Genomic DNA, 25,666 nt, shown 5'->3' with positions numbered 1-25,666 from the left:
TGAATCCTTACAACAACCCGATGAAGTTTCTACTTTTACTATCCCCATTTCACATTTGAGGAAACTGAGGCATTGAAATTTACCCAAGGTGACAGGCTATTTAAAGGACAAAATCCGGATGTGAGCCTTGGCAACCAGAATGAGCCTTGGTCTGTCACTTCTGGGCAAGTCTGTAGGTTTACAATGCACTTGCCTCGACAACCTTTGTCTCAAGTTTCCCAATAGTTGGCCCATTTTACATACCGCAAAATTGAGACTCCAAGAGGGTACTGAGCTTGAACGCTAATTTCGTGTCTCCCAAGGGCTCAGTCTACTGGAGACTTCTGAGCATGGTTTCTTGCGGACATTTCTAACAGGAACCTGGTTGGGAGAGAGGGAGTGTCCTCTAGGCTTCCAGAGGGCGCCACTGGTCAGTTTTTGCTTTGAGTCCTGATTTTGCACCTTCCTCCCCGTGTTACCTTGGGCTAGTTCTGACCCCTTTCTGGTCCTGTCTTCCCATCTGAGGAGGGTGGAGGTGGGATCCTAGGGTCTCCAAGGCCTTACCAGCTCTGACAATGGAGAAGCAAATAATTATAAACCAAGGGAGAACATGATCAATATCAGACACACCTGGGTCTCAAGCTGGCTGGCTCCGCCCCTTACACCACATGTGACCTTGGGCAAGCTACTTAACCCTTTGGAATTTCAATTTCTTCATCAGTAAAATGGGTCATTACCCACCCTGGGAGGTTGTGAGGCTTAAATGAGATAATTATATGTAGATACAGGATCAAACAGAAGGGGTACAGTACATCATAGTTCTTTGTTTGGTTGGTTTTGCTTTTTTTAAAATATGGTCTAAAACAGAGCAAACACGAGATGGAGCTCTTTAGGGGGCTAGTTTTCCTTGATGAAAGGGACACATAGTAGTTACAAGATTGGGTTAAATGTATGGAATGCACTTGCATGAATTTTAAAGAACATTTTAAAGAAAGTTTGTGCTTAGCTGGCCAGCTTTGGGCCACAGTCACAGACCACGCCATTACATGTATTCCATAGGCCTGAGGGGGTGGGGCACGGGGAGAGGAGGAAGCAATCCCTCCTCAGCTATGGACATCAGGAGGCCAGCAGAGAAGTTTGCACAGGCCCCTGTCCCTGCAGGGTAAGAGCCTCGAGGACTCAGGCATTGCAATTCAGCACAGTCTAGAGGAGAACCAGCTCCCTGGGGGACCTCTGGCTGGCATGAGAATCAGGAATCCAGGGCAAGCCAGGGCATCCAGCAAACACCAGGGGTCCTAGACTCCTGTCAGAAAAGCCCTTGATGCCTGTACCTTTCTGTTCACCTAACTCACCCCCACCGCCCCTTCCTTTCCTCAGTGCAGCCTGCTGAGGTGAGGTCACAACACTAGTAGCGGCAAAGAACAATTTTCAAAAAAGTTAAAAAACATGACTCCCAAATATTAAATGAACACGTCAAAGCTTTTAATCCTCATTAATGAATGAGGACATCAGTAAGATTTTATAAATTTATTTATTTATGTATTTATTTTTGGCTGCATTGGGTCTTTTTTTAAAATAAATTGATTTTATTTTTTGGCTGTGTTGTGTCTTCCTTGCTGCACGCGGGCTTTTCTCTGGATGCAGCGAGCAGGGGCTACTCTTCATTGGGGTGCGTGGGCTTCTCATTGTGGTGGCTTCTCTTGTTGCAGAGCACGGGCTCTAGCCGCGCGGGCTTCAGTAGTTGTGGCACACAGGCTCAGTAGTCGTGGTTCGCGGGCTCTAAGCACAGGCTCAGTAGTTGTGGCGCACGGGCTTAGTTGCTCCGCGGCATGTGGGATCTTCCCAGACCAGGGCTCGAACCCGTGTCTCCTGCATTGGCGGGCGGATTCTTAACCACTGCGCCACCAGGGAGACCCTGCATTGGGTCTTCATTGCCGTGCGCAGGCTTTCTCTAGTTGCGGTGAGCAGGGGCTACTCTTCGTTGAGGCATGCGGGCGGGCTTCTCATTGCGGTGGCTTCTCTTATTGTGGAGCACGGGCTCTAGGCGTGTGGGCTCAGTAGTTGTGGCTCACAGGCTCTAGAGCGCAGACTCAGCAGTTGTGGCACACGGGCTTAGCCGCTCCGCGGCATGTGGGATCTTCCCGGATCAGGGCTCGAACCCACGTCTCCTGTATTGGCAGGCGGATTCCCAACCACTGCATCACCAGGGAAGTCCCCAGGAAGATATTAAGACTAGCTCAAAAGAGAATTTGAGCATGAATACCAAGTTGGTCAATCAAAGGAATATTGAAATGGATTTAACCACAGAGGTTAATGCTCTGCAAGGCAAGAAACTGTAACCTTTGGGGTTCCCTTTTCTACCAGACAGAAAAAATTTGCATTACTATTGGACAAGAATTATTTAGTCAAAAGAAATAAATTTAAAAAAAGAATTATTTGCTCATTGTGAATTTTCTATAAATTAACCTCTGCCCTTACAGAGTTGTAAAATACCCTAATCAATAGTAAATCGGAAGTCAGACCAGGGTACCCTTCCCTAGAGAATGAGATGATCCCAGGTGGAACAGGCATGTTAGAGAGCAGCCAGCACTATACTGAAACAACATCAGTGTGGCTATTTTTCCTATTCCTTTTTCTTATTTCCAATGTCTGGATAATTTTCTATTCATAGAAGAAACCAGGAGAGTGGGATACTGAGACAGACTGGAGAGTTTCATAAAAGAAGTGATCAAGTGTCACAGACAGGACTTCCCTGGTGGCGCAGTGGTTAAGAATCCGCCTGCCAATGCAGGGGACACGGGTTCGAGCCCTGGTCCGGGAAGGTCCCACATGCCGCGGAGCAACTAATCCCATGCACCACAACTACTGAGCCTGCACTCTGGAGCCCGCGTGCCCCAACTACCGAAGCCCGCACGCCTAGAGCCCATGCTCCGCAACAAGAGAAGCCCCCACTTACCGCAACTAGAGAAAGCCCACGCACAGCAACAAAGACCCAATGCAGCCCAAAATAAAAAAATAAATAACATTTTTAAAAAATACATTATGTCATATAGCCACCTTTAAAAAAAAAAAAGTACCACACTAAGGCAAATGTTACTAACAGGGGAAACTGGGGGGCGGGAGAGGCAGGTGAGAGGGTGTATGGGACTCTACTTCCTACTCATTTTTTCTGTCAACCTAAAACTGTTCCAAAAAATAAAGTCTGTTTGTTAAAACAACAACAACAACAAAACCTTGACACCCAGACTACATTCCAGACCAAAATAAATCAGAATCTCTAAGGGTGGATGATTTTTTAAAAGCTCCCTGGGAGATTTTAGCATGTAGCCAGGTTGATAACTGATGTTTACACTGAACTGGGAATGGGAGAGGGCAGACTACAGCTGGGAGCTCTCTCAGCTTTGGGGTGCATTTCCCAGGGAGGTGGGTGGATGTTGGCAAGATTACCTGAAAGAAGATGAGAGCACCTGAGGGCATGTGGATCCTCTCCTGTGAAAGCTCTGTGCCTCAAGGCTGATCCCCTGCGCTTGGGGGAGACCGAGGGCGAAGAAGTTTAACTAGCCCCTTCCCATCTTGCGGTTCCCCATTGTTGTGGTTCCATTCCTGCAGTGTGGACCTGTGCCTAGGCCATGGGGAAGGGAAGGTCTTGGGGAGACCAAAGGACTGGGGGGAGGGGTTGTCAAAGGGCTCTCAGTGCAGAGAGCATCAGCCACTGACCAGAGCAAGCAGGGACCAGCGCTGCTGGGGACGGGACACACTGAGCCAGGAAGTAACAGGGAAGAAGGAGTCTGCGCAGATGGCATCTGAGAGAGAAGCCAGGAGGGGCTCTTCCTGTATGCCTGGGAGTGTGGGACAGCAGCCTTCAGAAAGCCAAGGCGGTGGAAATTGGGAAATAGTTAAGGGAAGACCTGAGCTAGTTTGCAGGCTGAGGAGCAGGGAGGGAAGAACAGAGAAGGCCAGAGATATACAGGCTAGCGAAGAAGCTTACTAGGGATCAGGTGGAGAGAATTGGGTTCCCAGAGGGAAAGTCCCACTCTTGCGATTCAGTTGAGAGATGCTTTTCCAATGGTCTTCATCATGGCGGATCAGTGAGTAGACAGATAACAAGTTGTGAAAGTGACTCAGCCGGTAGGTAAGGCTGCAATCCCTGGGCCTTGTTTCCAGTCTTATAGGAGATGAACCAGACATCAGACCACATGCCAAGGGTGCCTCTGGGGCTGTGGACCAGGGAAGGCTTCCTGGAGGAGGTGACCTGGAGATGGTGGGGGCCTAGGCAGTGGGGAGAGCATGGAAGTTGACCACAGAGCTGGCATGGGCTAATGATAAACTGTCAGCCCAACCTGGGTGGGAACTGGCAGCTGCCCTGGAGAGTGAGAGGTCCCAGACTTTGTTCCCTGGGTCATGCTAGCTGGAGAAGTGGATGTATCTGAGACCTCAGAGGGCAGATCCAGGTCAGTCTGTGTGTGTGTGTGTGTGTGTGTGTGTGTGTGTGTGTGTGTGCGCGCGCGCGCGCGCAGGAAGGGACCAGGGACAGGAGGTGGTCATTTAAGCCATGGACACCCAGTCCGTCAGGAGGCTGAAGCAGTGCAGGGAGCGGCCAGGGCTTTATTCTGCAGGTGAGACAGAGGACAGTCTCCTCCCAGCCCCTCCTGGTCTCCTTCTGGGCCTCAGTTGACCCCCAGGGCCCAGTACCATCCACCGCATGACTCCCCAGCCTCCCTCAGTGGATCCCCAGTGGCCCAGGAGGCAGCCCCATAGACAGGCCTGCTTGTTTGCCCAAGGGGAGGTTGCGTAGGTGTGCCAGCCTGTGGGCAGGGGAGGGAATCTATAACCTGTGACGTGTATATATGAGTCCCAGTGCATCTGGGTGTTCCCCTGGGAAAACTGGAACCCTCAGTGGCCCTGACCACCCATCCCTCCTCTCCTTCAGGCTGAGACCATATAGGATGATAGAGGTTGGGGGGAGCAGAGACCGGGCAAAGTTCCTGTGGGATCCGGAGCCCAGAGACATTCTCCGCGAGGAACCAGAACCTCCCAGGGCAAACCTCACACTGCCCCGAGCCTTCAGCTGGACACCCTGGCCTGGGCTCAGCTTCCCCGTGTAGTTAGGCCTGGGAGCGCAACCTCCATCTCCCATCTTCGCAGGTGTCCTTCCCCGTACGCTGGGCTCTCGGGTTTTCCCAGCCACTGACGTGGGAACCTGCGTGGGGGTGTGGGCAGGAGGCCTGGGCTCTGGTCTGGCTCTTCCCTAACTCGCTGTGTGACTCCGAGCCTCAGTTTCCCTACCTTAGCGTGCCACGTAGAGTGGCTGTCCTCGTGGTGAAATGACATCGTGGTCCTATTCGAAGCTCCTGTGCGTGACAATCTGTACTGTCAAACCCAGGCACGAGGTTTGGTGACCAACACCTGGGATGAACCAACCTGAGGATCTTTCCCGACTGCAGAATAGGCCTTGGAGGGTGGGGCTGACACTGATGAACAGAGGCAGGGGTGGGGGATAGCCGTGTCTGGGAGTAGTGGGTGAGTGAGTCTGAAGAGCCGTGGGGAGCAAGAAGTGGCTGGAGGGAGGGTGGGCGGGGCATGGGTCAGGAGAGCGTCCAGGGAGGCCTGGGAGGCTAATGGCAATGGCCTCAAACCCCGGGCTGAGCACTGAGAGGGGTGGGCGTGGTCCGGTGGGTGCCCAAAGACCACTCTGGCAGCTTGTAAGAGGATGGATTGGAGCACTGAGGACCAAGCCAGAGACCAGTAAGGAAGCGAGAGGTGGTGGGTCCAAAACTGAGGGACAGCGAGGGTCGGGAGGGAGTGGCGTTTGGGGAACTTCTGCCTGGCAGCCAGGACCCCCTCCCACAGAGGGCTTGGTGTAGCCCTCATGGGACCTTTGCAGGACGACCAGGAAACAGGCAGCAGCAGCTTTGGTCTCCGTTTCTCAGATAGAAAAACCGATCACCATGATGGGCAGCCTCTGGCTTGATCTCCTTCCGGCTGGTCTCCAGTAGCACCTGGTGAGGAGCTCTGCAGATGAGCAAATACCAGTCATGCAGGACGTGTTGCGCTTCGGGTCTCTAAGGCTGGCTTCAGGCAGCCCCAGAGGCAGAAAGGTCTTTGGGTTGCTTTTCAAGGGTCTAAGTTGCTGAGTACTTACTATGTACCAAGCACTATGTCAGATGCTTGGCACAAATGCCTCATTTCACCTCACAAGAGCCCCATGAGGAGGTGCCGATATTGTCTGCATTGTACCAACAAGGAAGCTGAGCCTCCTCTGATGACCTGCAAAGGGCACACAGCTATTACATGGCAAAGCTGGGATTCAAGATGAAGGCTATCTGACTTCAAAGATGACTTTTCTTATCATGGCCATGGAGAAGCCTCCTACGAGCAGGGAGCTGCCGGGTCCAAACAGTTAGTACCAGTGCCCAAGGCTAAGGGGGCACTGGGAGGACACTGGCCTGTATCACAGGGACTCCTGTGAGCCTTCACTTGGGACTTCTGCCCCATGAGGAGTAGCAGTGGCTCCCAAGGACCAGACCCTGGCCTCCCTGGGCCCCTGCAAAACAGGCAGGATGCCCTGACGGGCCACGCACTGGCTCCCAAACACCCTGTTCTTCCCAAGGAGGGGCCACAAGACCTACCCAGGAGACTGAGCCACATCCTGGACTGTAGCCCCTCCCCCTCCAAATCAACCCTCCCTCCCTCCCTCTCCCACCCCCAGAGCTCCTCCACTATTGCCCTACTCAGACCCCTGCAGAAAAGTTAGCAAAGCCACACCCAGATGCAGAAAAGGTACATATACCAAGCTTTGGGGGGTTGTTTTGTTTTAACTCAGGAAAGGGCTTTTATTATTTTTAACTCACTTCCTAGGAAGTTAATTTTTAAAACACTCTTATGGAGTCTGTCCATCCCTTGTGCTACATTCAGAAACAATGATGCCAGTCCAAACCCTCAGTGATGGGGTGAGCATGGGCAATGAAGCCGGGCCCACCTTGGAGCTCTGCGAGGGGGGAGCGTGTCCCTGAAACCCCTACCCTCCAAGGCCCCAGCACAGAGATGCTCAGGGAAAACCTGCTGATCCGTGAATGGCCTCCCATGAACTCTATAAAAAGTGTTCTTAAGAACAGTACCGAATTATCGTTTAAGCCCTGGGTTACAATGCCTTAGTGCAGAGGAGCAGGGAGACATGTGGACCCGGTGACAACTGGCCGCGTTCTGCTCAGAGCCTTAAATAAACATAGACGCTATATTACAGATGCACGTGCTGGTGCAAGACATGCTGTGTGCAGCAGATGGGCACGCACGGGCGTGCGTGCATGGAGAGGCGATGTACACCCACAGGCACAGACACACGCGAGATGCAGCCTTCCTCCAGCCCCACCTCCTTCCCTTCCGAACAGAGTTCTCCTGCAACAGGAGCCCTGTGAGGGTGACTGAAATCCCTTGTCTGGCCCATGTCTTCAGGGCAGGTATGTGAGTCCTGCTTCATTTTCCTTTGGGGGCCAGTCTCTTCAGCATTTGGTCAGTCAAGGCCAAGCCAGCAAGCCAGGCACTGATCCCAGAGAGAAGTCGGCTCCAGCTCTGAGCAGGTGGGATGACAACTGTTCTGGGGTGAGCCAGCGACAGAAGGCCCACCTCTCCGTGGCCACCTGCCAGCGCACACACCCCACCAGGGTTCCAGCTCTAGCGAGGCCTCCAACCTGGGCACTTGGTCCTTCATCATTGGAACGCGAGGGCAGCTTCCAGGACCAGATGGGGAGGCCGGTGCTGGATCGCAGCCTGGATTTCAGTTACTCCAGCATCTGCAAGGTCACAGCCCTGTGAGTCCAGGGCCCTCGGTCCATGTCAGCCCTGGTATCTCTGGCAGCCAGGGCTCTGGGGAGCCACGGGGGGAGGGAGGGAGGCGGGCAGGGAAGGCTGGGGTTCCTGGTTCGGGCCTCTGCTCAAAGCCTCACTCAGCCCATCCTCCAGAGTGTGAAACACAATCCGGGAAGGCCAGTCCAATCCACTTGGCTGCCAAGTGATGGTGGGTACGCTGGGAACCACCCAAAGCTGGAGGAAAGCTCGATACGTGTTCCCAGGCAGAGCTTTGCACCTACCTCCCCCATCAAGTTACCAAAAAAAAGATAACGAAAGAGGAACCTGGATTCTCCAATACTGGCCCCCGCCCCCGTGAGGCCCAGGAACACCCACCAAGGGCTCAGAGCCTCCACGTCAGTGTTCTCAGTAGACAAGAGCTCTGGCAGCGCCCCCCTGAGGAGGGCAGGGTACACCCCTCCTTGTGCAGGTGGCGGCTGAGCCACGCCCACCCGGCCTCTGCGGTGGTAGCAAACGAGGCTTCCACCTGTCATCTTCGTTTCCTGCCTCCTGCCCCTGGGCCTTGCCAACCAGCCGGTGCGGTTTCTAAGGCACCACGGGCACCCAGCTTCCCCAAAGAATGGGTCCCGCCAGGGAGAGCGAGGACGAAACAAAAGGCTTTGTGGGAGCCCTACCCCCCTCAAACCCCAGGTGACACACATTCCGATCCTGTCCCTGGACACGCACTTGTGGAGGTCATGCAGCACGACAGGGGAGGAGGGCCGGGAGAGGGGCCACAGTCCCCAGCCCCCTGCCCGCAGGGGCGGCTGTTGGCATGAGGGCAGTGGGCCTTTGGAGGCGCAGGATGAGCGTGCTGCCGGGCGGCCCTGGGCGCATGCAGGGGCTCAGGACGCAGCCTCATCTTCTTGGACGCCGGGGAGCTCCGGGCTTTTGCCTCCTTCACCACACCCATCCTTCCTGTTCAGGGGACACCAGAGGCAGAGGGACCTCAGGGGTCAGAACATCGCATGCACGAGGACACTCACACACACTCACAGGCATTTATATCCACATCTCTCAAATCCCCCCTCACCTCCTTTCTAAGCTCATCTCAGTCTCACTCTCCTGCATGGTGGTCCCTTGCTGGTTTCCTCACCCCTCGTCTCAGCCCACAACCCTCCGTGGCTCCCTACTGCCTGGAGACCAAGTCTAGATTTCCCAGCCAGGCTTCCGGAGCCTCTCCAGATCTGACCTTCCTGAGCTGACTTCCCTGCACCCTCAAGGACCAGCCGGGTCACAGGCCTTCTAGGTTGGCCTAGATCAGCCCCCATGGTCCTAGGTCGAAGGGCTTTGGTTTTGCATTTTCTTTTCTTTGTTCACAGGACAGATTCTACCTATCGGTCTCAGGATTCTGTCACATATTCAGTAGATTCCTGTATCTGCTTTTTTCCCCTAAGACCTTTTTTTTAAAAACATGATCAATGAGTGGATTTTGATACCTTTAAAAAGGATCAATCTCATTTAAGTCTACTGTAGAGTTTCAACAATTATCCCGAAGCATAAAAAACAGAGACAATCAAGGACAAATGTTGGGACTCTGACGAGGTAAAACCTGCTTTTCAAAATTAAACTTGAGTCACAGAACTATAGAATGTTATAGCTGGGAAGTGTTAAGCCCAATCCCTTCACAGTCCAGATGAAGGAACTGACCTGTCTCCCCATTAACATGTCCACGAAAGGACAACGATTGCCTCGTTCAGGTGTACTCTTCATGCCCAGCCCTGTGCCCTGCGTGGATGCGTCCCTGGCCTGTGACTGGCCCGAACCACCACTAGGGGGCGCCTAGTCACAGACACTGAGCTGGAGACCAGACGTCCAGGTTTGCGCCTCATGGTCCTAGTTCTGCCTGTTGTCCCCGGCATAGTTAGTAATAGCTTCCTCTTTCGCTCTCAAGAGTGGCTCCGTTTGGACGCAGAATATGTGGTCCCCTACACTATGCCCAATTCCAGCATCGCAGCCTGCAGATCTAAAAGAGCCCGGGGAACCCCTTCCCTAGGACTGGCCACCTCACAGAAGAGACAGGGAACAGGAAGTAAGCTTTGGACAGTCGAGGCCTCTCCCAGGCCCCAGAGCTCACCCCACTTAGGCCAGGGAGTCTGTCAAGAGGAGGGCAAGAGGTTGGTACGTGGACCTCCCTGGGTGCAAGCAACCTCTGGCAGGGAGCAGACACCAGCTTGTCCACTATGATGGGACCCCGTACGTCTGAAGAGGGTGGTCTCACACAGACGAAACCCACATCTGGGCCCCCGGACAGCACAAGTGAAACTGCTCCTTCCCCAGAGGCCGACGTACCTGGACGGCAGCCGCCGCTCACCTCCCAGGGGAGCACATCTCCTCCGCAGAGCGGGCTGGCTGGCACAGCCCCTCTGTCCCGCAGCTCCCTTCGCAGGCTAGAGGAAGGCGACCCAAGTCCCAGGACCACATTCTGGTCCAGGACCCCCTTACTGTTTTCTCTCTGCAGGTCTGTGCGCAAACTCCAGCAGGCCTTGTCAGCATCCCAAACTTTTATTTCAGTGGAAGAAGGTGGAAACGCTGAGGGCAAGGCTCACGGAGGTCTGGGGAACTGCTTTTCTGCCCTCCCCCAGGAGGTGGCGAATGTACCTGCCGGGCTCTGAGGCGGGAGCCGGCAGCACTGGGGGTTCCTCTTCCCTGGCCCAGCATCGTCGTCACCAGTCTGCCTGTCCTTACTCGCTGAACAAGCATTTACGAAGTGCTGACTGGGTGCACGGCCTCAGCAATGGCCGGATGTATAGCACAGGCCACTCAGGAAGGCAGCTGACCCACCCCGCCCCTGGACCAGGAAGAGTCAGCAGAAGTGTCCCTCCCTCCACACACAAACCAACCTTCTACAAAGAGGTCTGCCTGCAAACCTCGACTAGGCTGCCGTGGGCTGAGAACAGAGGTGCAGACAGGGCCCTGCTCTGAGGCCTGGCCGAGTCCCCAGGCTCAGCCTGCACAGCCTGGTGATGCTGAGAGTGAGGGGAGGGGCCCCAGCCCTCACCCCACCGCAGGGAGCACCCTGCAGGCCTCAGCCCACCAGTACTTACGACAATAAGCTTCCCGGGGCAGACATGGATCGCTCTTCCCTCCGCGCCTGGGGCTCAAACGGGTTCCCAAAGGAACGCTTTCTCAGCATGGACTTAACCAGGATCTGGGGAAGACACATCAGCGTGAGGAACACAGGCCCCCGGGTTCCCAGACGCACTGGCAGCCTCCACCCTGACTCCCGGACGGGGAGGCTGCTGGGTGGGCCCTGCTAAAGCTCCCTGTCCTTGGGCAGAGCAAGGAAGCGCATCCCAAGCAGAAGAAATGGCAAGAGCACGGAGGGGAGCTGGTTGAGGGTGAATTCTGGGAACGGCGAGGAGCCCGGTGCATCTGGTGCGTGGCGGGCACAGAGGCCAGGAGCAGACCAGGAAGGGTCTGGAATGCGAGGCTGAGGGCATGGGGAGTGCAATTAGGAAATGCCTTCTGGCTACACAGGAAGGATGGAGTCGAGAAGAGGCTGTCCCAGGGGCCAGAGAGGAGCTGCGCAGTGGCCTGGGGGGATGCCAGGAGGGGACAGGCTGCTGTGCCCTAGCTCTCTGACTGTCCCTCCTCCCGCTACAAGGACAGCTCCATCCTCCTGCCCACATGCACACAAATTCTCACACACCAGCATAGCATCGGGGCGCCTTTACTTCTTCCCTCCTTCCTTCTTCCTTCCAACAGAAAGTATTTATTGAGCGCCTACATATGCCAGACACTATTCGAGGCACAGGGACCACAACGAGACAAAAATTCTTGCCCTCATAGAGTTTATATTCTAGTTGCAGGGACAGGCAATAAATAAGACAGATCAGTAGAATGTATGTTAGTTAGTGGTAAGGGCTCAGGAGGAAAATATAAAACAAGGAAGGGGGATGAGGTATGACAAAGAGGAGGTTGGAATTTTCAATAAGGGGCTGGGAAGGTTCACTCACTTCTCACTGAGAAGGTGACTGTGGAGTGAAGACCTGGAGGGATGAGGAAGCGGCCCTGTGGACATCTGGGCCAGAGGACCCCAGGCGGAGGGAAGGGATGTTCAAAGGCACTGGGGCGGCAGGTTCCGTGGCATGTGGTTGGAGTGAACGGAGGGAGGAGAGGAGGTGGGCAGGGGAAAGGGGGGCAGGCAGGCCATGCAGGGTCTGCCAGGCAGTCAGGTGCGTGGCTCTTACTCTGAGCAACACGGAGGCCTGAGTGAGCAGGGTCTGAGCTGAGAAGGGACATGACCAGGTCCCTGGACCACCCTGGCTGCTGAGTTGGGTGTTAACTGTAGTGGGGGCAAGGGTGGAGGAAGGGCAGGGGGACAACCTGGGAGGCGAGTCCAGTGGTTTAGAAAAGAGAGTATGGTGGTTAAGACCAGGGAAGTGGCAGTAGGGACCCTATGGGAGCTGACAATTCCAGGGACCCCATACAGCCCTGGAGCTCTGTAGAGCACAGGATTTTAGCCCGCTGGCCCTACTGGACCCAGTAGGGAGGCATGAAGTGCACAGGCCAGACCCCATGCCAGGCACGGGCCCCAGCTCGCTCTCCCGGCCTTGTGCTCACCCCGACTCACTGTGAAACCTCAGCGCAGGGCAAGCCATGGCTCTCAGTGTCCCCCCACAAAAAAACCCAGATGGCCATGAGGGCCAAGTTAATAACTCCCAACTGTTAACGTGGGAGCTGTCCAGAGGAGGATGCGAACAGCTGAAACATGAGAGGAAAGCGGAGGGAGCACACGGGTGGTGTCTGCCTGACACGCGGGGGCCCCGGGACCACGTCTCCAAATCAAAGGCACGCTAGGCCTTTTCCCTCTCACGTCCTTGGCACCTAGGCCAGTGCCTGGAAGATAGCAGAAGCTCAATAAACGTTAGGAAGGAAGAAAGGGAGGGAGGGAAGGAGGGAGGAAGGAAGGAAGGAAATGCTTCTCCGGTCGTGGTGAATGTGGACACTCAGTGAGGGCAGTATATTTAAACCATTCGCTCTCCTCACCACACCTCCTGGTCTCCCCACCACGAGGCTGAATAATATGACCTTGTTCCTGTGGGCCTCTAGCGGAACAGTGGCCTCAAGGGCCCAGCATCGGGGCTGGCCAACCAGGAAGCCCTCTGCCCCCCACAGGGCCCAGCACAGAGCTAGTCTCAGGCGGCAGCCATGCCCACCCCCCAGGCCCTCCCAGGAGTCGGTGCCTCCCCCCCCCATCCTCTTACCACTGTGGTCCAGCTGGGGATGAGCCTGACTGAGTTCTTCACCTCCTCCTCCGTCACCTCTACCACGGTGCAATGCTCCTCCTCCGAGGGAAGGGGTTCCTCCCCATTCTTGGTCACCCAGGGATGCGACTGCAGAGCAGAGGGCAGGGAGGGTCAGGGCCACAGGCGACAGACATCGGCAAGCGAGGGCCCTAGGCATCCCACCCGCAGTCGCCTTGAGGGTCCAAAGCCCAAAAACCCCAAACCCCAACCCAATACACAGATGTCCCCAGTGTAAGGCTCCCCAGAAGGGGAAACTGAGGCCTGTTTTCTGTGGCCCAGCCCAGCCCAGCACCTCTGGTTCCCCAACCTTGATGTCTGGCACCCCAATTCTTGTTTCAGGGTTCTTGTCTAGCATCTTCAGGATTAAGTCCTTGAGCTCTTCGCTGACCCTTGGCCTAAAGAAGGGGAAGGAAGGAGACGAGGGAGAGACAGCTGATGGTCCTTTGCTTCCCACCTCTGCATTCCACCCTGCTCCAGGCTTCCCTGATCAGTGCACACCAGGGCAGAGACACCGCCGACCCCCCTTCTCAGAGAGCAGGAGGGACACCCCCAAAGGCACCAGGGTGGCAGGAGAAAGCTCCAGAACAAGCGTATGGATATCCTTCTCCCCTGAGTACGAAGTAAAGCATTCTCCCTCAGGGGGCAGAGGTCACAGACGTAAACGGGGTCCCATGGGTGCTGGACACCCCCTGGGAGGCAGAGGTGGCAAGGATAATGCGAGAAGAGTCGCTTTATGGGACCCCCAAGAGGCCTTCGCCCCCACTCACCATCTTATCTTCTCCTCCGCCTGGGAGGCGGCCAGGGAAGATACCCATTTGACAGAGGAGGAAACCGAGGCTCACCGCCACCCAGAAGAGGGAGGGCAGGGGTGAGACTCAGGGGGAGGAGAGCAGGACTCAGCCCCGCATCAGCTTCGACGGTCTCTGCTTAAACTTCAGGCTTCGTTGCTACTTAAATTCTTGGGAGAAGGAACCTACTCTCAGGGCTATGACCTTGGCTCCCTCTGCTGTCCTAGATACTTAATCCCTGGGGGTGGGGGGTGGGGGCGGAAAGGCTGGGAGACAAGCAGTCACGTGAAAGGGGAGGAAGCCACTGCTGTAGGGATGGTGGCAGGGAGCGGGGAGCTGGCGGCAGGTGAACAGGTGGGGGGACCCAGGGGTCTTTGAATGCCCGGGCCAGGGCGTGCCTCTTCCTGTGGGCTTTGGGAAGCCTTGGAAAAACTTTCAGCAGGCGGCGTGGTGAGATCTGTTGCGCTTCATCAGGGTCACTCTGGCCTGACTGCAGTAGCTGGACAAGGCAGAGGCCTGAACTAGGCAGGGGGTGCCGTTGGCAACAGAACCGGGAGAAATGTAAGAGGTGGACTGAGCACGGCTTGGGGCCAAACAGGAAGTGGGTGCGAGGGGCAGGGACCCCGAGGACAACTCCCAGGGTGGTTTCTGACCTGGGCACTCTGCGCAGATGGTAAAAGGGCCCTGAAAAGTGAGGCGCTAGGGGACTCAGGCTGGCTGCCATGGTAGCTGGCATCATAATCGGGAGAACCGTGGATGGGTGGGGAGGCCTCTCCAAACAGTCCTTCTGGGCTCAGAGACCTCAGTCACAAAGGAAGGGGCAAGGGGGAGGGAGTGGCTTCAAATCCCAGACCCACTGAGCCTCCACTTTTCCATCTGTGAAACGGGGGAGTGCACTGGCATCATGAAGCCCCCCCACCCGTGTGGAGAAGGTGGAGGTTCCCCGCGGGTGCAGGATCTGCATGGGGTTGATGTCACTGACCTCCTGGAGGCCTTCAGTGAAGAAGCAGGATGAATGTGTGACCTGAGGTCATCCCTGCCCCACTCCCAGCCTCAGAGTTCCCATCTGTTCAATGAGATCCAACCCAGATGTCTGAGACCCCGCTCATATGTCCCTCCATTTGCTCCCAGGGAGCAGCACCCCAACCTCCAGATCTGCAGGCTGGGGTGGGGCCCGGAAAGGACAAAAGCTCTGCTAAAACCCAGACACGCCTCCCTGGGGGTGGGCGGGGCCCGTGGTGGACAACTCACTCCTCCGGGAACACGATGGCCTCATTCTTGATCTTGCGGTGCAGGGCCAGGATGAAATCATCGATGAATGGGCACTGCAGTGGGGAGAGACAAAGGATGCGGCGCCCAGCACCTCAGCTCGCTGGGGGCAGCTCCGGGCTCCTCGTGAGCTGGGGGGGACCTCGTCTAACTTGTGCAGGTCCTAGCCCACAGGAGATGCTCAACAAACGTGGACTGAACGAATGAGTGCATGACAACCACTCGCAGCAAGGCCTGCACTGCCAGGGCCTGAAGTTTGGGAACATGTTCCCTGAGATTCCCCCCTGTGCCTCAGCACGGTCCCTGGAGTGGGAGCGCGTGCGGACGGGGATCTCGGCACGTCAAGGTTGGGTGTCCGGCCTGACTTAGAGCAGAGGTCAAGGACAATTTGTTGAATGAATGAATGAGTGAGTGAATATGTGAATGAATGAATGGCACCATCTACACCTCCCTTGGGATGTCTGCTGTCCCAGGACTCCTGCACATGAATCCATCCCCCCAAGGGGACAAGAGGAGAACAGAAAAGTTCCTTTTCCTTCCGTCTTCTCTGAGCTGGGTGGGCTCTTTCAAAAGTCACTTTACTTAAGGACACAAAGGCAGGGCCTGCATCTGTCATGCATCCTGACCCATGGTGCCCAGCCCATGGTGCCAGGGCTGCCCCACCTCTGCCAGCCCACCCAGCACTCACCTTCCCGTAGACAAAGCAGTACAGCGTGATCCCTGTGGCCCACACGTCCAAGGCCTAGAAAGAAACAGCTCATATCAGTCCCCCAAAAGGAACTGACACCCCTTGGTCACCCAGCTTCAGTGGGCCATGGGAGAGGGCAAGTGGGGAACCTCCTTCCTCAGTCATGTATTCACTCAACAAACACTCCCAGGCCCCTGTTCCATGCTGGACCCTGTGCTGAGCACTGCGGACACAGGGACAGCCAGACCAGGGCCCTTGCTGTCAAGGGTTTCCAAGTCTCCTTGGAATGGGCCCAAACCAGACATGTTTCCAACTCAACAGGTACAAAACCCCCTTCATCTACAGGGTCGCATTTGCTGTACGCACGACACAGACGCACCCCAGAAACGACAGTATATGTTGAACTTGTACTCGCTAAACCAGCTCTGGCTTCGAGAAGTCATCCCTCTTCCTGATGATCCACTGGAAAAGCCACCATCCACCTTCTTTCTGACACCAGAACAGCCCCTGGCCCTCAGCTACCTCCACAGCCCCTTGGGGCTTCCCTGCACCCTTGAATGTGCCCTGTCTCTACAGGCTCCTCCTCTGGAACCCCACCTCCTCTCCTAGTATCCACTTTCTCTCTTATGTGAATGATTCTCAAATCTCTGCCTACGTATTCCTGCCACAGATGCCTCATCTGAATCCGATCAGGGAACACCAGACAAATGCAAACTGACATCATTCTACAAAATAACAGGCCTGTTCTCTTCAAAAATGTCAAGGTCAAGCCACTTTTCCAGATTAAAGGACCCCAAAGAGATGTGACAAGTGAATGCAGTGACTGACCCTGAATCAGATCCCAGACCAGAAAAAGAAAAGGCATTAAAGGACAGTATGGGGACAATCGATGAAATCTGAACAAGGTCGATAAGATAACAGTCTTTTATCGATGATAAATGTCCTAACTTTGATAACTGTACGGAGGTTATGTAAGAGAATGTCCTTGTTATCAGAAAATACCTCCAGAAGTATTCAGTGATAAAGGGGCCAAATGTCTCCAACCTCTATAAATATACGGAGAGACAGTGAAAAGGTAAATGGAACAAAATGTCAATAATTGGTGAATCTGAATAAAAGATGTAGGGGAGTTTTTTGTATTATTCTTGCAATTTTTCTGTAAGTTTGGAATTATATTAAAAGTTAAAAAAAAAAATCTCTGTCTACAGCCGTCTCCTGAGCTCCACACTCACACACGTGTCCAAGTGCCTCTCAACCATTTCCTCCATGGCAGAACCACAGTGGGGCAGCCAGTACTTCACAGGTAGAGCAGGATGTGCCGGGGGACACACAGAACCACAGTCCCTGCCCAGAAACCTTTGCCACTGCCTCTGTCACTTAGGACAAAGCCCAGACCCTTAGGACTTCCAGACCCTTTAAACTCTGTCCAAACCCCGCTGTGCCCCTCAGTTCCCTTGTATGTTCTCTGGGCTCAAATTCTCCCCATTCTTCAAGGCCTAGTTCAAAGGCTGGCATATCCAAGAAGTCAGGGGAAGCTCTGATGTCCCCCCAGACACGAGCTCTCCTGCCCTTGCACCATGACCAGAAGGGCAGGGAGCTGGGTCATCCAGGCTCCGTGTGTTCCACAGCCCAGCCCAGAACTCAGCACAGAGCAGCTGGCGGGAAGTATCTACAGGGAAGACTTGGGGCCGTTTTGCTGGAGGACGAGAGGAGGCCCAAGTTCGGCGAGTTTGTCGGACTCCAGAAGGAGGCAAACATGACGGAGGGGACCATGTTCGGTCCCTCCTGAGACATGAGGACCCTGGCACCCTCAGGTTGGAAATGGGACCCCGTGGCACGTACCCCCACCCCTCCACCTGAACCCCAATCCAGCCCGGGTCCTGGGAGCCACCTTCCCACTGAAGCTCTGGCCGGACTCAGAAATGGCCTCGGGGGCCATGAACGCTGGGGTCCCGGCCGTGCTGGACAGCCGAGCGTCGTTCCCCTCAAACTGGTTGCTGACGCCGAAGTCGGCGATCTTCACGTGCCCGTCGTCCCCCAGGAGCAGGTTGGATGGCTTGATGTCCCTGTGGATGATCTTCTGGTAGTGCACTGCAGAGAGAGGCAGCTCGAGCGCTGGCCTGGGGCCCTGCCGCCCAGACCCCCCACCTGCTCTTGCCTGGCCGTGGAGGCTGCCTCAAACTCCAGGAGAGAAGGAGCGGGGACTTCCTGTCCCCTGCACACATTCATCTCTTGAGGATCTAGGGCCCCCTGCTCAGCTATGCAGTGAAGACACTAACCTAGGCTGTTAGTAACAGCGCCGGGACTGGACTCTTAGGAATCTTTGGACCCCAAGACCAGTGCTCTCTCCATGGCAGTCAAGGCATCTGCCACTGAGGGTGGACGTCAGAGGAAACTGGGGGAAGGGGTCCTCCGTAGGCCATCCCTGGCCCTCCCATGTGAGTGTTGTCTACAGGCTTGAAGCCCATCAAAATCTTTCCCCAGTTCCATCCCCCGCACCCAGCCTGTCACAGCTGTCCCTGTTCCTCGGACTGAGGGTGGGATTGTGGGGTATCCTGCAGAGGTATCACCTCAGCCCTAGGGACTCTGGGCTGATGAGGTTTTGGAGAGGGAGGGCACCCCAAGCCTTGGGACTGCCGGGATGAACGTGGCCGGGGTAAGGGTCGGCCCTCTCTAGTAGGCTGAGCGCCCACCCTGCTTCCTGGGTCCAGCACTGCCGGGAAGAGACGGGCAGCTCAGGCTGAGATGACCAGCAATGTCCCAGCAGAGAAAAGGCACTGACCTCATCCCACAGCCATCCACTTATGGGCTCCCTGCTCAACAAATACGTTCCCCTGGACCAACAGACCCCAGGGTGTTGGAGAGGAGGGAAGGGAATGGGAAGGAGGGAAGGGGAGGGGGAAGGAGAAGGAGAGGAAGGCTGGGGGCAGGGGGAGTGAACATCATATATTGATAAGAATAACAACAGGACCCATGGCCCTATAGCGACTGCCTCCTATGTGCCAGGTACACACAAAGCATGTGACACACACCCATCAGAACACAGACGTTCAGGAGGCTGTGAATTGGACCATGGAAAGTGGGCTCAGATTCTTATCACAAACCCTGGTATCGCCCTTGAACTCCCAGCTCTTTATCCACATGGGTATCCCACAGACATCTCAACATACACCTCAGTATTTGTCAATCACATATTTAATTGAGAACTTGACTTCTCTTGTCTGCAACCCCCGCCCCGCCTAAACACACACACACACAGCACCACCAAACAAACAGAACAGAAAAGCTCTGCTCCTCTTCTAGTCTTTCCCATTTAGTTAATGGCCATATTATCAGCTGCTCAGGCCAAAAGCCTCAACTCCTCTCTCCTTCAGACCCCACATCCAATGCATCAGCAAGTTCTATGGACTGGACCTCTGAGATATATTCCAGATGCGACTGCTTCTCCTACCTGCATGGCTGCACTTGCCCCGTCTGTAAGAATCAGGCCTGAGCCTCCCCGACCACAGGGCCTTCCCCGGGCAGCCTCAGCTCTCCCTTCTGGGGGCCAGAATCACAAAGTGGGTCTTCAGCACCGGGTGCCACCATTTGTCTGCCTGTCCAGTCCCTGCTGCTGACCAGTTCACTCCAGAAAGCCCTTCATCATGGTTAGCTGGGTCCTGATGAGGCTTTACCCAAGAGCCAGATGGGATTAGCTTGTTTTTTCTGTTTTTTTTTTTGCAAGGAGAGAGGATGGGAGACAACAGGCCCGGGACAAGAAGTGGGTGGAAGCCAAGCTGGTACGGGGTTGTGTCTGCTGCCGACCACACCAGGGTGAAGTGCCCCCCTTCTCACACCTCTAGGCCCTTGTTAGGGACTTTCTGCAAAGCCCTTCCCTCGCTGTGCCTCAGTTTCCCCATAGGTACAAAGACATCATTAAAATGAAGGCACTGGAGTGCCTCAGATGAGATAAAGACATTCACTGCAGGTCAAACCTCAGCTGGTCCTCACCTGCTCCCCTAGGGAGAGAATATGCTTCTGATAAACCAAGCTGAGATTTCAGAGGGATGGCCTGTGCCCCACTCCCCAAACCAGGACAGAACCCTAGCTGCCTGCGGGCCCTCTTCTCCCCATGACCAGTTAGTCACCCACTGCTGCCCACCTCACCTCGTTCACATTTGCTCCCCGCTGCCGCTGCCCTAATCCAGGCCTCACCATCTGTCAGTTGGGCTGTAGAACCAGCCTCCTCCCTGACCAGCTGGTGGCCTCTTGTCCTCCATCCAGCCACCATACGCTGCCAGACAGAGCTTTCCAAGACACAAATCCTGTCACTCCCCTCCCCTGCTCAAAGCCCTCAGGGGCTCACAAGGCTCACAGGATAAAGTCATGAAAGTCCTCTATGGAGGCATTCCCAGCCCTCGCGGTGCAGCCTGGACAGTGTTTACAGCATCATCTTTCCCTATCCCTGGCTCCCAGGTTGGACTTAACCAAATTGAACTTCTCCCCAGTCTCAAATAGTACTCCCCTCCGTGCCGCTGTCATGCAGTTCTCTCCGCCTGGTGTACTCCCTCCCACCATGCCTCAAACTAGCCAACGAACTCCTACTCATCTTTCAGGACCCTACTCATAAGTGGCCTCCTCCAGGAAGCCACCCCTGGTCCCTTAGTGCTCTGACAGCCCCTGTGCCTCCCCAGCCTTGGCAGGCACTGCTTAGGTTCCCGTCCCTCCCACTAGGCTGCGAGATCCTTGAGATCACTTCTGGGTCTTTGGCCAGTGCCCCCAGCTGGCACTTAGTAGGTACTCGTAAATGGATAAATGAATGAATAAATGAATTCCACAGATAGAGGCTAAACGAACATTCTCCCTTCTGAGCTCTCATCACCTTAGGGCCCCTCACAGTAAACGGACTCTGCTACCACCCACTGGCCCCATACCAGGACAGACTCCTCCTCGAGCCGCTGGACATAAATTCCTTCCCACAGCTCTTGAGGTCCAGTGGAGAGGCTAAGCTTGGCTAAGAATTCAGCGGAGGTGAGATACACGCTGAACGTCCGAGGCGCTGGCCGACGCGGTGACGACCCGGCGCCAAGGACCTGGCGCATGCCCAGTGAAGTCTGCCGCCACCCTACCTGTTCAGGAAGTTTCGGCCCCGCCCACAGGCCCATTTCCCCACCCCCAGCTAAAGATGATTGGTAGATCAGCACTGACTGACAGGAACTGCTCAGAGTCTGCTCAGCCTGGGCTCCGTCTCCTCTTGTGTCCCCTCCACTCCCCCCGGGTCTCCAGCCTCAGGGGGGCAGGCAGCCCCTTACTCACAGTACTCAAGACCCAGGATGATGTCCCTCAGGTAGAGACGAGCTTGCTCCTCGGGGAAGGGCTTGTCGCAGGGCACTTCCATGACCGGCCTATGGGGAGGGCGGGGAGGGATGTTTCGCCGGAATCAGGATGAGTAAAGGCAGATGTCAGGTGGAGGCGAACAGGGACTGGGCCATACAGACCCCTCAGGACCTTTTGGGAGCCCTCTATGCTCGAACGTGTCCCTAAAACCCCAGATAGTAGCTTCTTCTCCCATATAATGAAAATTTGAAAACAGGCATAGACGCAAATATCCCTTTTCAATCACTACAATTTCAAATTAGCTTTATCTTAATTTCTGATTGGCTTGGTATTCCTTCTTCTAAGTACTTAATTATCTATAATCAAACAGTTGTGAAGATGCCATTTAGGGCAGTGTTTTCAAACTGTAGGTCCAGGACCAAGAAGGTCATGAAATCAATTTAATGGATGCCTACTGCTTTTTTTTTTTTTCCCTAATGAAGTAGAATATATCAGAGTATATCACACGTAATACACTGTTTTATAAAACTTTGGTTTCAATTACAGATATGGATGGCAATGTAAAACTTGTATTTCTTACTTTGAATGGAGGTCAAAAATGCTGAAAGCCCCTGAGTCTTAAAAGGACATCACTCCCTGCCCCTTCCCCAAATTGGTCTTTAGGTAGCCTCCCAGGCAGAGAGACAAGTCACAGCCTGTATTCAGGCCTTGGCAGTGAGGGCCCCCAGTCCACCCAGCCCCGTGCCCTTTACTGCATGTCTGCTGTTCTTCACATACCCTGAGAAGGTCAGACAAGGCAAACATGAGTTACAACCCTAGATTTCATCAGTGACTTGCTGTGTGACTTTGGGCAAGCCACTTACCCTCTCTGAACCTCAGCTTCCCTTCTTGTAAATGGGAGTGAATGGCATCCCAGCCACCCAACTCACAAACTTGTAAAACTGAAAGAACTCTTTGTGATTTGAATACAGATGAGAGTTGAGTTCCATCTCTATACTTTTGCTGGAGAAATATTCCTTTCTTCTCTCTCTTCTCCATCAAAATCTTCTTTCCAGTTCTTCAAGTCCTGGCTCAAAACCCACCCCCTCTTCCTGAGGCCTCCCTGGCTATTCCAGTCTCACTGACCCCACCGGCCTTCAAAGAATCATCCTCTTGGTCTCTCGTTCTGCCCCCACTCCCCAACCCAGACCACAGCTCCCTAAGGACAGAGGCTGGACCTCTTTTTTTTGCTAGAGTAGCTGACCCCAGGACTAGGGATACAGGGAAGGAAAGGAAGACTTGACCTGCCTGATCGGGATGGGGAACTCACCCCTTTCTCAGGAGGTCAAACACTGAAAGAAAAGAGAAGAAAAGAAGAGTAGGTAAGGTGCAGCCAGGCTGAAAAAACAGCCAATGCCAAGGTTCCTCCCTGTTCTGGAGGGTGGGAGAGGGGGCAGGCATCCAGGCATACTTGAGGGAGGGATAGGACAGGGGTCCCAGGGTATCAGAGGAAGTAAATGAGCGTGGGTCGACTATGGACCTGCCTCACTAGACTCCCAGGTGCCGAGTGAGGACCATCAACATAGACCCCTTTTATAGGGGGGAAATGGAACCTCAGAGAAGGGGCAGGAATTTTCCTACAGGTCATAGCAGATAGGCAGGTAGGAGAGGGAGTGGAGGCTAAAGACTTGGCCTCTGATTCCTAAGCCAGTGTTCCTTCTGGCCATTCCCTGAGAGCTGCTAAGCCCAGCCCTAGATCGAGCACCAAGGCCTTAAGTAATGACAACAGCATACTATTACTAATAATAGCTAATGTGTCTTGTATATAATAACTCATTTTCTTCTCACATCAGCACTAGGAGGTAGATACCATTATTATCCCCATTTTACAGGTGAGGAAACTGAGGCACAGAGTTATCAGATAGGGTCTGGGAACCCACATCACATAGCCTACTTCCTGTATCTATCTGATCCACCATCCCTCCGATCAGTGGAGTGGGGGGGCTTGGGAATATTTGTTGAATCTAACTGGATATTCTGAGCCTGGCTCAGCAGGGCTGGGCAAGAGAATCTGGGCCTTGAGAACATGTGTTTCCTCCCTGCCCCCAGGAGGTCAGTGCGTTGCACACAGCCCATCTAAATGTCAAGTGTGTCTCCGGGGAGCACTCAGACCCACCGGGGTAAGCTGCTTTGGGGATGAGCTGGGTCACTCACCCAAATAGAGATTGTCCTCAGCTGGGTCATCCAGGACCTGGTGAGAGGGAGCACACATGAGGGTGAGTCTTGGGGAGTTATGGGGTGGGCATCCCAGGCTGTCTCGTCCTCACCAGCCCTAGGACCGCTAGTGTGCTCCACAGCCACCCTGGACGATGCAGCAGGAACTCTGCAGGCACCAGGCAGATGAGGCCTCAGGAATCGCGGGCCCCGACCTGGGTTCACCACATGGCACCCAGCCCCTCTTCCCCTCCTGCCATAATGGGGGCTCACTTCTTGCCTCTGGGGCAGCTCGTCCCCCTCCATGAGAACTTGAGAACATCCCAGACCAGCCTGAGCTGACCCCAGAAGCCTCCCGGCAGCCCCCACTCCAATTCTGGCCCTGCCCTTGGCATATTTCCCTCAGCGGGATCGCTGGGTTCGTGCCAAGTGCCCCCTGCACCAGAGGCTACTCCACAGGCCTCACTGGCTCACCACCTACCTCGATCAGCTTGACCACATTCACGTGGTCCAGCTTCTTCAGGATGGCGATCTCCTGGTACACCCGCTCCAGGGGCAGCAGCTGCTTGGCTGGTCCTGCCTGGGCAGCCTGGGACCCTCTAGGGGGAGGGCGACCTGTGACCAGGAAGGGGAGTCCAGCCAGTTGCAGAAGGCTGGGCCTCACCACGGCCCTGCGACCAGCCTCAAGCAAGAATCTTGCAAGACCATGGCCTTGGCCTCAAACCCTCAAGCACAGTCCCACCACCAGGCCTTTGCTCATTTTCTCCCTGCCTACCCCCAGTCCTAACAAAAACTAGCCTCCGAGGTCTCCTCCTCCTCTGCCCCCAGGCCAGGAGCTCCCAAGCCCAGGACCAGACAGATACGTACGTGGAAAGCCATACTGCTTCAGTAACTTCTTCTTGGAAAGAACTTTCATTGCCTGAGGAGGGAGGGGCAGACATCTCACTTGTGTGAAGCCACCAGGGGTTAGAACAGGCTGGTTACATGTGGACTGAGGTCCAGAAAGGCACATGAGCATCTGTCACTGGCACTGAGGATATGGACTGCCTGCAGTTATGCTGGGTTAGGAGGGAGCCATATCTGAACCTAGGCCTCACCCCTCTTCCCCCCAACAAGCCTTTCTAGAGCTCTCTCCTTAGAGGCATCCAGCCTCTGCTTGCATATCCCCAGGGTCAGGAAGCTCATTTCCGAGAATTCCCTGGTGGTCCAGTGGTTAAGAATCTGCCTTCCGATGCAGGGGACGTGGGTTCGATCCCTGGTCAGAGAACTAAGATCCTACATGCCGCGGGGCAATGAAGCCCACGCGCCACAACTAAAGAGCCTGCATGCAGCAACTAGAGGGAGCTCACTCTGTTCACAGGCAGCCTTGTCCTCTGTCTTAGCACAGCCTCTGCCCACTCTCCCAGCCTCCTAGGGCCCAGCTTGGAGGGGCCCTAGACTCACATAGTGAGTCTATCCCCAGACTCACATAGTGCCTGTCTTCACTTTCGTTGTAGGCCAGCCTCACCACGCCGTAGGCACCCTGCAGATAGGCACAGGTCAGCCCCCGCTGGACAGGACAGCCTCCCCCAGGACTAGCCCAGGAGAAGGGGAGCCTGAACAGCTCCAGCCCCCTCCCCTCGCTTCCCATCTCCACCCCTGCCACCAGTGGGCATAAATTTCAGGCGGGCAGGGAGAGGGCTCCTATGCCCTGGTCACTGCCCCTGCCGGGCTCAACACAGCTCTATGCCTTCCCCAGTCCCTTCCATCAAAAACTCTGGGGAGGGGACTTCCCTGGTGGCGCAGTGGTTAAGAATCCACCTGCCAATGCAGGGGACATAGGTTCGAGCGCTGGTCTGGGAAGATCCCATGTGCCATGGAGCAACTAAGCCCGTGCGCCACAACTACTGAGCCTGTGCTCTAGAGCCCGTGTTCCACATTAAGAGAAACCACCGCAATGAGAAGCCCGCGCACCACGACGAAGAGTAGCCCCCGCTCACTGCAACTAGAGAAAGCCCGTGCACAGCAACGAAGACCCAACACAGCCAAAAACAAATAAATAAATAAATTTATATTAAAAAAAAAAACCTCTGGGGAGTCAGGAATCAGGAGTCATCGCCCACCCCCCACCCCAGGTGTTTCCTATAGAGGACAAAACTTTCCTCACTTCCAGGCTAGGACCTCCTTGGCCCAGCCTCACATTCCCAGAGGAGGAGAGGGGATTTTGGCAAGCAGAGGATCTGGACAGGCTGCCTCCGCAAATCCCCCAGACAAGTTCCCACTGCTCCTGGCCTGCCCCCAGGCCTACCTTGCCAATCTCACTCTGCAGCTTGTACTGGTTCAGCTGCACACAGTCC

General features: G+C 55.0%; 1 protein-coding gene across 8 annotated transcripts in view; it reads right to left on the bottom strand.

Annotated features, from left to right (window-relative positions):
- Positions 1 to 5,615: 5,615 nt before the first annotated feature.
- Positions 5,616 to 25,666, bottom strand: part of CAMKK1 (calcium/calmodulin dependent protein kinase kinase 1) — a 28,356-nt gene continuing 8,305 nt past the window's right edge. For 2 of the 8 annotated variants that reach the window (XM_067717406.1, XM_067717402.1), the window contains 14 exons: positions 25,618 to 25,665; positions 24,799 to 24,852; positions 24,198 to 24,249; positions 23,812 to 23,945; positions 23,331 to 23,367; positions 22,447 to 22,468; positions 21,117 to 21,205; positions 17,713 to 17,912; positions 15,822 to 15,875; positions 15,116 to 15,189; positions 13,384 to 13,471; positions 13,035 to 13,163; positions 10,872 to 10,975; positions 5,616 to 6,246 (listed from right to left, as the gene is read on the bottom strand). In XM_067717406.1, coding sequence (XP_067573507.1) covers positions 6,162 to 6,246; positions 10,872 to 10,975; positions 13,035 to 13,163; positions 13,384 to 13,471; positions 15,116 to 15,189; positions 15,822 to 15,875; positions 17,713 to 17,912; positions 21,117 to 21,205; positions 22,447 to 22,468; positions 23,331 to 23,367; positions 23,812 to 23,945; positions 24,198 to 24,249; positions 24,799 to 24,852; positions 25,618 to 25,665 — 1,170 coding nt within the window. In that variant the 3' untranslated portion in view covers positions 5,616 to 6,161. Of the gene's footprint in view, positions 6,247 to 6,783; positions 8,743 to 10,116; positions 10,327 to 10,871; positions 10,976 to 13,034; positions 13,164 to 13,383; positions 13,472 to 15,115; positions 15,190 to 15,821; positions 15,876 to 17,712; positions 17,913 to 21,116; positions 21,206 to 22,446; positions 22,469 to 23,330; positions 23,368 to 23,811; positions 23,946 to 24,197; positions 24,250 to 24,798; positions 24,853 to 25,617; position 25,666 lie in introns of those variants that run through there. The other 6 variants (XM_067717403.1, XM_067717407.1, XR_010937759.1 and 3 more) reach the window with 5 other exon arrangements.

Source organism: Pseudorca crassidens, chromosome 19 (genome assembly GCF_039906515.1).
Source record: "Pseudorca crassidens isolate mPseCra1 chromosome 19, mPseCra1.hap1, whole genome shotgun sequence".
NCBI classification, from domain to species: domain Eukaryota; kingdom Metazoa; phylum Chordata; class Mammalia; order Artiodactyla; family Delphinidae; genus Pseudorca; species Pseudorca crassidens.
This window is presented reverse-complemented; position numbering and strand designations above follow the sequence as displayed.